The sequence below is a fragment of the Uranotaenia lowii genome, chromosome 1, assembly GCF_029784155.1.
Source record: "Uranotaenia lowii strain MFRU-FL chromosome 1, ASM2978415v1, whole genome shotgun sequence".
Lineage (NCBI taxonomy): Eukaryota > Metazoa > Arthropoda > Insecta > Diptera > Culicidae > Uranotaenia > Uranotaenia lowii.
Window position 1 is genome coordinate 215,801,500 of NC_073691.1, and position 10,943 is coordinate 215,812,442.

Here is a 10,943-nt window from a genome sequence, read left to right on the forward strand (position 1 = left end):
GGACTGTCTGTCTGTCTGTCTTTTTTGCCTACAATCATTATGCATCGTGGCACCGCACCATCATATAGCAAGCAAGCAGGCCTCGCCCTGTGGCCTACTGTGTCATTTCGCTGGATGGAAACTTAACAGCCAGGCCGGGGTTGGAATCATCTGAAGAACGACCTGACTACTTGTTATCATCAGCGCTTGCCGCATGTCGTTAGAAAAAATAAATAATTTGCGCAACCAGAATGTTTCAGCATCCTTGAAATAGTGAAGAAATTGAATAAAGTTTAATTTCATCATAAAAATTAGAGTTCACTTAATTTAATTCATGCGTCTCGATTCCAGCAAATATGATTGCATAATCTTCATTCCCAAGGAGCGAATTCTCTAATCGACTAACAGCTCCGGACATATTAAGAGCAAACATGACAACACCTTCATCCTAAGTAGTAAGGGTTGATTTTCTCATTTTCTATTTTCCCTTTCTCTTCTCTTTTTCCCAACCAACCAACTGGCGAACCATATCAGGAGGAGGGCTGGAAGCTTAATCGTACCAATTACTACCAGGAGGGTTGGCTGGCGACGGGAAATGTCCGAGGAATCGTGGGTGTCACCTTCACCACATCCCACTGCAAGAAGAACGTCGAGTATCCGCTGAGAACGAACTACAACCTTCGGGGCCATCGGTCCGACGTAAGTGGCTGCCGACATTTTTCAATTTTTTCACACGATTTAATTTTACAGGGAAATCTCATTAGAAGAAGTCGTCAGACCAGGGGAAACGTCTCCATCCCAATCTAATGAACGTTTTTTTTTTCTTCCCTTCTTCACAACTTAAAGGTAATTTTAGTAAAATGGAACGAACCCTACCAGAAGCTGGCCAGCTGTGATAGTTCCGGAATCATTTTCGTGTGGATCAAATACGAAGGCCGTTGGAGCGTGGAACTCATCAATGACCGCAACACGCCGGTGACGCACTTTTCCTGGTCCCACGATGGCCGAATGGCGCTGATATGTTATCAGGTGGGTCTTTTGAACTTCGGGCGATTTTTCAACATGAGGACTGTTAAAAAACTTAAAAGTTCACAAGTCTGCGTACTGAACTTTTGAATATTCGGATGAGAAGTAATTCTAGGCTTTTAAAAGAGTCCGGCGAAGTCTTGGGGAATAAATTTGTAATCTTCGAACATTTCTAGGAAATGAGCTAAACTAAATTTTATGTAAAAATCATCTCTTTTCTAAACGGGGTGAGAACTCCATCGTGTTTAAAAACTTGGAAAGATTTTAAGGGGTGGACCTTTTTTCAAATTACTAAAGAGTAGTCGATATCGCTGGATTAGTAATGCCCTAGCAGGAATTTGATCTAAAGATTTGTGAAAATACTTATGTATATCTGGAACAATGAATGAGAAACGGCGGAACTTTAACCGTTTGAATAAAATTAGTGGAAAGGTGTACAATTATTTTGCGGTTGGGGTTGGGACCTTTGATTTCGATTTTGGAAAAAGAAAAATTACATCAGGCATATTTTCCACATCAGAAAACTCCAAGGAAAAGTTTGCCGTAGGAATGGTAAACTTCATGTTGAATCGATCATCGAAATACGATAGCCAAATCCCGCGCTTAAGAACTGTGCCGTTAGTGGTTGGAGTTGTCAATTTGATCCGTAATTAACGACAAGATTTGTATAAAAAAGCGGACGCCATGCAGCCAAAATATTCGAAACTACTTGCTACTAAATGGATAGTGTTGGGCCATTTTGAAGTGAATACAAAGGATTTGTAAAAGGGTACATCACGTGTGTTAGAAAGATGGCGCAAGTTAAATACAAAAAAAATGATACATTTTTCGAGATCAGTCCTTCAACCTCAAAAGATGAAGGGGTGTCCAGATTTTGTTGTGAACTGCTCTAAAAGGCACTCAACAAATTTAAACGAAAATCTAACTAAATTTTTCTCTGTAGGACGGCTTCGTGTTAGTCGGTTCGGTGGCCGGTCAGCGCTACTGGTCCTCGATGTTGAACCTGGATGCGACCATCACCTGTGGCATTTGGACACCGGACGATCAGCAGGTGTACTTCGGCACCACCCAGGGACAGATCATCGTGATGGACGTGCACGGAGCCATGGTATCGCAGGTGCAACTGTGCTCTGACATCGGCATCACGGCCATGGCGTGGTCCTGCGAAAAGTTCAAAATGGAGGAAGGCGAAGATACCGAACCTGGTGTCACTAATGCTTGTGAGTTGATTTCTGTTTTCCTCGAATATTTTGGATAATTACAATTCCACTCTTTTTTTCAGCCAAACGTTCATTTGTGCTAGCGGTTAGCTTTCAAAATGGCTACATCTATCTGCTGAAGTCTTTCGATGATGTGTCTCCGTGCCACATCCATACCGGTATGAACGGTGCGTTGGGATTCGTGATGGAGTGGAGTAACTCGCGGGAGCTGCTGGCCGTGGCCGGTAGTGAAATAGTGCCTGGTCCTCAAATGACCGATGCCCACGGTGTTCCGGTGTTTAGCAACGTGCTCAAGTTCTACACCGAGTCGGGAAATCTTTTATACTCTGCAAGGATACCCTGCAGTACGGTAATGGTTCTCTTCTAATTTCTCTTCAATTTCTCTAACTAATCAAACATTACCTTTTTCAGCAGACACCGGTGACTGCACTGACATGGGGTCACAACGATAAGCGTATTTTTATTGCCACCGGTACCCAGGTACACATAGCTTGGGTTTCGCGAAGGGTCGCTTCGTTGCAGCTCTTCTGCCGATTGCAGGTCCAGTCCTCACTGACTTCCGAAGCTATGCTACCAAGGCTTCCGCTACCGGGTCGAATCAAGGCCCTAATTGGAAATCTTTTTGCTCAAACAATAAGGGTAAGAATGGGAAATCATCTTCATTACTTTGTTAAACTAAGCTTATATTTCTATTCCTAGTGCTGCGTTCCGGATTTAAAATCACTCCGGGAGTTTGTATCTCGTCCACCGATATGTTCAACCCGACTGCACTGTACAATGATCCGTCACGATGAAGATGCCAACCAGAGCTCGGGAACTTGCTACACCTTGTATCTGGAGTTCCTCGGTGGGCTAGTTCCCCTGCTGAAGGGGAAACGAACGTCCAAGATTCGTCCCGAGTTTGTCATCTTCGATCCCCAGATCGATGGTAAGCACTAAGTGATCTGCTGATCCCATTCGCCTGATACTAAAGTGTACAACTGCTGTTATTTCAGATGTCAGCTCATACTGCACGTATTCGTCCGATTCAACAACCACCACTACGAAAAGTTCGTCGGCCTCCAGTCATTCGACGAGCGGTACAACTGGTCGATCTGATAGTTCAGATAGTGACGTTGAAGATGGTTGCCGTATGTGTTATCTTATGACTACGATAATCTACCGTACTTTTTGTAGAACGCATTTATACTTCTAGGTTCGCCCCGAATGTCACGGAAGCGAAAAGCCCGCACCAAAAAACGCCAACCTAGCCAGAGCGACCGATCCCCGAATCAAAACTCGGACTCAACAGAGAACAACGAGGATCTGACGTATCTCGATACCTTACCAGAGGTAATTCTATAAAAATAGATGTGAAATTCGATAATTCATCTATTTTATGTTTCAGCATGCCAAACTAGTGGAGGTGACCTCCAACATCTGGGGAACCAAATTCAAGATCCACGGTTTGGCAAAAACGCTTCCAGCGAATCTTGGCCAGGTCACGTACAAAACCTCTCTGCTGCATCTGCAACCACGTCAGATGACGCTCGTGATCACGGAACTGCGGGACGACTTCCCCACGGGGCCTGATCCAAACTTTAATCCGAACATTTTTTCCGAGGACGAGGAAGATCACACACAGCTACATGCGATGCCCAGCAGCAGTCGCAAAATGGTGGAATCGGCCCCGCCTATTGCCCCAATGTCTCCTAGACCAAATAGGTTTCCATCGCGGCCACGTCGTCAAACCCCATCGTCTCTGGCTACGAGTTCAAGTTCACGGGCTCCAGCTTTAGGTATGGGACCGTTGGCTCGGGCTGAGTCCTACGAAGATGATACCGATGGCCCGGACATTGGAGAACCCTCGACGTCCGTACCACCCAGAACAATAACGACCCAGCCTAGACCAGGTCTCAGTTACTCCAGCCTAGTTAGTAGTAGACCTTCGTCCACCTCTAGTAGCCAATCGCGTGTGGCCATTTCTCCACTATACTGTGAAGGATCCGTGCCAACGCTGCAGTCACCAAAAAACGCCGTAGCACCTAGTGATATTATATTTGACAGGCCACCTGCTGGTCAAACGACTTTGATGAGCTATTCTAGCAACACAGACTACGTAAGCAACGTCGTCCAAGTCAAAAATGCACTGATGTCTTCGGACAGAACGAATAATCAGTCCCACGTGAATCCGGTCCCATTGAACCTTAATCTTAATCTTGAACGAATTGAAGCCAAAGCTAGTAGTAGCCGAGATACCACGTATTCAGTACCCAGCAGTAGTAAGCACGGAACACCAAAGAAGCAAAATCTCAAGTACATTGACGAAGAAACTCCATCGGCTTCCGTTACGCCGATTGCCACCGAAAATAGCACGAGTAGTGCTACGGCAAGCTCTACGGGAACCACTATGAAACGAACACCGACAGTAGTTTCGATGACCATGGCGACCGGGATTCCCGAATCCATCACTCGTAGCTGTAGCGTAGGATATCTTGATAACATGGAAATTGTACCTAGTGACGCAGTGCTTTCGATGATGCGTAAGGAAACACCATACAAGCGACTAGTTTTGGTGGACAAAAAGCGTCAGAAAAAATACAAACGCAATTTTGATGACCCTAGGAAATCACGCCTTCGCCAAGGTTGCAAATCTAAAAGCCTAGATTCCTGTGACATACTCCAAGATTCACCGAATCTCAATCGAGATCTGATCAACCTTTTCCGCCAAATGCCTAAGGTCAACGAATTGTCCGAAAATGAAACCGAATACTCATCGTCCGATCAGATCGAACGGATGAAACCCTCGATCGCTGCCGTAGCAGGCCCATCCAAACGGAGACCCTCTCTCAAGTTTCCCGGTGTCACCGGATCGAATCATCCCATTTCGAAAACACCGATTCTCAATAGGAAAGAAAAGCCGAAAAGCTGTGCGATTTGTAAAATGATCTCTCCTACGGTAAATTCTACGGAAACCGTTTGTGTAAAGTGTCGAAAGAATGGTGCTCTCTCTAACGTGGACAAGGAAAACAACAGCCTTGATGAACAGCAAAACCACATCTATGTAGATATCGTAAGTGCTAAACCTCCACAGGCTCCTCCGAAATCCAAGAGATCGCTACTGGAACAGTACATCAGCTCAGCCTTTAGCAATCATGGCGAATTGGTACTTAAGGACACATGTGGTGCTGGTTCAAGCAAGAGTATATTCGATAGGAAAAACAATAACAACAGTACCAATACGAATGGCTGCGAAACTAATGGAACCTGTAGCACTCCGACGAAATCAAGAGTTAGAAAGAATCTTGAAATTGTGACAAGTTTTACCGATAGTCCATTGTTTAGCCGGCGGCATCGATCGTTGAATCGTAGCGATTCCTCTAAGCTGCAAAGCGAAAATAATACACCCGTACTAAGTAGGAAAACGGATAATGGTAAAGAAAACGATGACAGTAGAAAGAGTAGGAAAAAGGACGAAAGTCCTCGGAGGCATCGACGCAACGATAGTTGTCCGGGTCCTAGCTCGGAAAACAATAACGGAGACGGCCCTCCACTGAAACCGGTCGAAATTACACCAGTCGAGCAGAAAGCTTCCGTTTCGTTGCACACACAGGCCCTAACTACACTTGAGAACATTATCAGTCGGTTGCGTGACCTCGACGAGGGTCGCCTAACACCTCCATCGTCTCCCTCAAGTTCCCGTTTGCCGAGAAGCTCACCAGCCTCTCCGGCACCCAGTAAAAAGAGCAAACGCCACCAGAGTGCTTCGCCCATTCGCCATATACTGAACTCGCCGTTACTGAACCGGCGTCAGCGCAAGAAACAGCACACCGAGAGCTCCGACGATGAAAACCAGCTCCTTGGACAAACCGATGATAGTAGTGGTGGGAGTGGCAGCAACAAGCAGTACCGCGATCTTGAAACTTTCCAAAAGGCACAACTTCGACAGAAGGTAGCAGTTTTTATATCTATCTAAACTAAAAATATTAAAAAAAATCTAAATCTTTCAGCTCAAGCGAGGGAAGATTGAGCCGAATGGTGTGCCGAGCTCGTTTTTGCCACAGGCTCCCGTGCGCAGGGAATTCGTTATGCACAACAAGGCGCCAATGTGGAACGAAAATAGTCAGGTTTACCAGCTGGATTTCGGAGGACGGGTGACCCAAGAGTCGGCCAAGAACTTCCAGATCGAGTTTCGGGGCAAGCAGGTAAGATACAAAACGAGTACCTACTGGTGGCTCCATAGATAAAAATGACTACAAACTACTCATAGCAATTTTTATCTCTGGAGCCACTCTCAAGCTTTAATATTGCGTTGCAACTTTGTTAAAAGTGTATAACAATTGAATAGCAGTCTCTCTTGTGCTGCGGTACGTATCACATCATTGTGTTAGACTGTGCAGAAGTTGATGCTAATTTTTTATTTTCTCTTCTCCACCTTATATCGCTATTGCTGAGACGTGCAATGACCGAGGAAAATAACTCAAGGTCGACGGCGACGAATGATCGAATTCGCAAGTATCATGATGATAATGCAAATTCGTACCTGATAATGGCTGAAGCATTGAATGGCAATATTATTGCATCGAAAATCGCTAAAGGTATGATCAGGAAGTTTGGGACCGATTTCATCAGGGCAATGCCGGTCTCAAAAACCCGGATGAAAATTTTGGTGCGAACGAAAGATGTTGCCAACAGAATGGCTGAAGCAAAGGGGAAAGAAATAAGATTTTTCATACCTCAGCGTCTGGTAGAATGCCTCGGGGTAGCCTACATTGAGCCTGAGGTGTCTGACGAGGAATTGAAGACTGCGGTAGTATACGACAAATGCAAGTTGTTTCAATCTGGCAATCCAGAAATAGTGCAATTTCGTCGTATTGTGAAAAAAATGGATGATGGTACGGATAATGTTCTGGGTACGGTGATTTTTACATTTGCGGGAAAAATTCTCCCACAATACGTCGAAGTGAATCGTGTGCTCTACCCGGTGAAACAATATGTTTACCCGGTACGCCAATGTGGCAAATGTTGGCGTTTAGGGCACGATAAGAAAACCTGCAAAAGTGCTCGCCGATGCAACAATTGCTTGAACGATTTGGAAGACGAAGAAGTAGGAGAAAACACACACGATTGCTCTGCAGCTGCACCACGGTGTGTTAACTGCCTTGGTCCGCACCGAGCAAATGATTTTAAATCATGTCCAAAAATTCTTCAAAAAAGGAAAAATGAAAAGGAACGCCAAAACACCTTTTCCCAAGGTAGAATTGATTGGTTTTGTGCAACAACAACAACTACTACAACAACAATAAATAACATTCAAAATGTTGAATCTTCCAACTCACCTACACCCCTCACAGCACAACCTAAATCAACGACTGATATTTCCTGCCAAACCACTCAACATGTCAATGGACCGCCGAGTAAACGTCGCTTGGGAATTGATTCGGACGAGGAGCTTCCCCAACTCGAGGTAAATATTTCGGAAGGGGTTTGCGAATCGATCCAATCAAACATCGAATCTGAAGAGGTCATCGAGATCGTTTTGAAGGCTATGGAAATTGACGAAGCAGATTTGGAACAAATCGCAAAAATTCAGGATAAGGTTCTTCCACAAATTGGGGCTATTTTGAACGGAAAAATACGCAACTACTTGGGTGAATTGCGTTTATGATAACTCTCACATAGAGCAATGCACAAAACACCACACAGCTTCGATGTTTACAATGGAACTGCAGAGGTTTGATTAGTAAACGATCAACGGTAGTAAATTTGATTAACACCCACGAGAGTAACATCATATTACTTAGCGAAACACACCTTGATCGCTCCTTACACTTCAATCTTCCACACTATTCCATTTTCCGCAAAGATTACAGACGAAATGCTATGGGCGTTGCACTTGCAGTTCGATCTGATTTCCGACCAATCGCTTATGAACTCTCACCACGTAGAACATTGCAACACGTTGCATGCCAGCTTCGGAGTAGCATAGGAATTATAACTGTTGTATCCATTTACATTCACCCTCAATCTGATGTTTCGGCGGAGCATCTAGAACAGTTTTTGCTATCGGTCCCAAAACCCTGTATCATCGGAGGAGATTTCAACGCCAAGCATCACCTCTGGGGAGGTGAAAGCGAGAATACACGTGGTCATCGGTTGTACCAGGCAATTGAAGCAGCAAATCTAGTGGTTCTAAACAACGGTCAGCCAACTAGGTATGATGTTAACAGGTCGTGGGGCGCTATCGATATCACGCTTGTTTCATCAGATCTTAGTTTGTGCTTTGACTGGCAAGTTTTAGACGATCCAAACGGAAGCGATCACTTCCCAATAGTAGTCCAATGGAACGCAACAGGATCATCAGAATCGCATACGGGAATCAACATACGAAAAACAAACTGGGAGAATTTTGCTGAACTTGTTGAATCCGCAATTATCGATATGCCAACACCACCATCGTTTGAAATCTTTTTCGACAAAATCTGGCGAGCTCTTCTTCAATCTACACCTGAAAGGAGACCTCTGCTGGAGAACAGAATCCCACAGCCTTACTGGGACGATGAGCTGTCAGAGGCAAAACGTGTGACGAGAAATGCCTTTCGTATATGGAAACGTGTGCTTTCAGCTGAAGCGTATGAAATATATGCAAAAGCTGAACGTGATTTTAGAACTATGGTAAAGGAAAAAAAGTCTAAAAGTTGGAGAACGTTTTGTGATTCCTGTGACAGCGCCACTACTTTAACCACGCTTTGGAGAATGGCCAGGAAATTTACTGGTCGCAGTAGTTCGAATAGTAATCAGTGCATACCCGAAAATGTCATTAATCAACTAATGGAGAAATTAGCGCCTGCAACAGCTAGGAAACCGACCCCGGTATTTCAAAGCTGTGTATGTTGCGATCCATCAACAACTCGTATCTCGTTGAATGACATGAAAGCAGTTTTGAAGACTGGGAAGGATTCTAGTCCTGGCGTAGATGGTATTCCATATTCCGTAATTGCGAATTTACCTGTAATAGCTGAGCGTCAACTTCTTTTAATATACAATCATATTTTCAACACTGGTTGCATTCCTACTATTTGGAAAACCTTCAAAATAGTAGCTATTCCCAAGTCTGGACAACAACCAAATTCGGTCAATAACATTCGTCCGATTGCACTAGCGTCTTGTTTTCGCAAAATCTACGAATTGATTGTCAAAGATAGACTGGAGCATTATATAGAAAGCAAATTGTTATTCCCAGACCAAATCAATGGTTTTAGAAAGGGTCGTGGAACGATGGATGCCCTTCTACCATTGGTCAACAATGCTTCCGATGCTTTGACGAAAATGGAACATATTGTCCTATGCAGCTTAGACATAAAAAGTGCCTATGACAATGTGGAAATCGACATTCTTATAAGTGAACTTAGAGCCATGACTGTACCAGAATGCATTGTGAGTAGCATTTTCTTTCTGTTTGAGGAAAGAATTCTTCATGCTTGTACTGATTCTCAAACCATCTCTCGAACAACATGGAAAGGTTTGCCTCAAGGCTCCCCACTCAGCTCAATATGTTTTAACGTTGTGATTAGCCGAGCAATACGATCTGTTCCTGCTGGAGTAATCAAAATTAATTACGCTGATGATACAACCCTCGCTGTCCGAGGATCATCACTCAATCAAAGCTGTGGAAGACTGCAAACAGCTGTTGATTCTTTTGCTGTCCAAATTGAAGCTTTGGGTTTGGAGTTATCTCCTGCAAAGTGTAAATGCTTACTTATTTCGAGAAATCAGAATGAACTGCCACCTGAAATTCGTATAGAAGGAAGCACAGTGCAATACGTCAGATCCTTGAAACTTCTCGGCATGCATTTCACAAGAAACATGTCATGGTCCTGCCACATTCAAGAAATCAAGAAACGAGTTACCCCATATTTGAACTTTTTACGAAGCATTTCTGGGCAATATTGGGGAGCACATCCTTCATCCATGATAACCATCTTTAAAACCTGTATCCGATCGATAGTAGATTACGGCTGTATTTTCATGAATGACATTAAAGTATCCGGAATTAAATTAAAACAACGACCGTTTCGTGTTAGGTATTACAAGGCAATGCCAGCTTGCGCTTGTTCATCTATTTTCCATTTCTTAATTCTCTCTCACTTTTGACGGCAGTGTGCCCAGTTGGACACAACAGTTCTTCCCCTTTTACGAGGTTATTTTTTTTATAATATATGCTACATTTGCTTTCACTTAACATTATAAATTCATTAGAAATAATTATATTCAGATTGTATTTTAGATTTTTTGCTTCTTTCTGACCGCCGTAATTCCACACCAGGGTCAATTGCTTTTCGCTTTCTTTTTAACCTTTTTTCTTCAACTATGTCCGGAAATCCAAGAAATTCTTCTTCTTCCTCACTATTATTGGACTCTGTCATGGTTGCTGGTCGTACTTCTTTGTTGGTTGTTCTTGACAATTGTATGTTCACTTTTGGCTTATAGGAATTGTCCTGATGGGCCGGGATCCTTATTTGTGAACGATGGGCCATGATGCGCACGCTTCCAACTAGTACCTGCAGAGTGTTGAAGGAAAATCGTTTTAAAAAAATAGCTTTTAACCACCTGGCATTATTGTGTGTTTTTGAATTTTTATACCATATCTCGTCACCCTCATTTAATTTATTTAATGGATCATGCAAATCCCTTTCCTTCCCAACATTTTGTTGAATTTCTTTGGAAGATTGCGTTAAT

At 43.6% G+C, this 10,943-nt stretch overlaps 1 protein-coding gene across 2 annotated transcripts in view; it reads left to right on the forward strand.

The window, feature by feature from the left end:
• Positions 1-6,470, forward strand: part of LOC129747744 (tubby-related protein 4) — an 81,155-nt gene extending 74,685 nt beyond the window's left edge. Inside the window, exons 3-12 of one of the 2 annotated variants that reach the window (XM_055742096.1) lie at positions 514-678; positions 826-1,008; positions 1,949-2,225; positions 2,288-2,574; positions 2,640-2,864; positions 2,925-3,153; positions 3,221-3,355; positions 3,421-3,557; positions 3,613-6,156; positions 6,215-6,470. In XM_055742096.1, coding sequence (XP_055598071.1) covers positions 514-678; positions 826-1,008; positions 1,949-2,225; positions 2,288-2,574; positions 2,640-2,864; positions 2,925-3,153; positions 3,221-3,355; positions 3,421-3,557; positions 3,613-6,156; positions 6,215-6,451 — 4,419 coding nt within the window. In that variant the 3' untranslated portion in view covers positions 6,452-6,470. Of the gene's footprint in view, positions 1-513; positions 679-825; positions 1,009-1,948; positions 2,226-2,287; positions 2,575-2,636; positions 2,865-2,924; positions 3,154-3,220; positions 3,356-3,420; positions 3,558-3,612; positions 6,157-6,214 lie in introns of both variants that reach the window. The other variant, XM_055742089.1, reaches the window with a different exon arrangement.
• Positions 6,471-10,943: the final 4,473 nt, after the last annotated feature.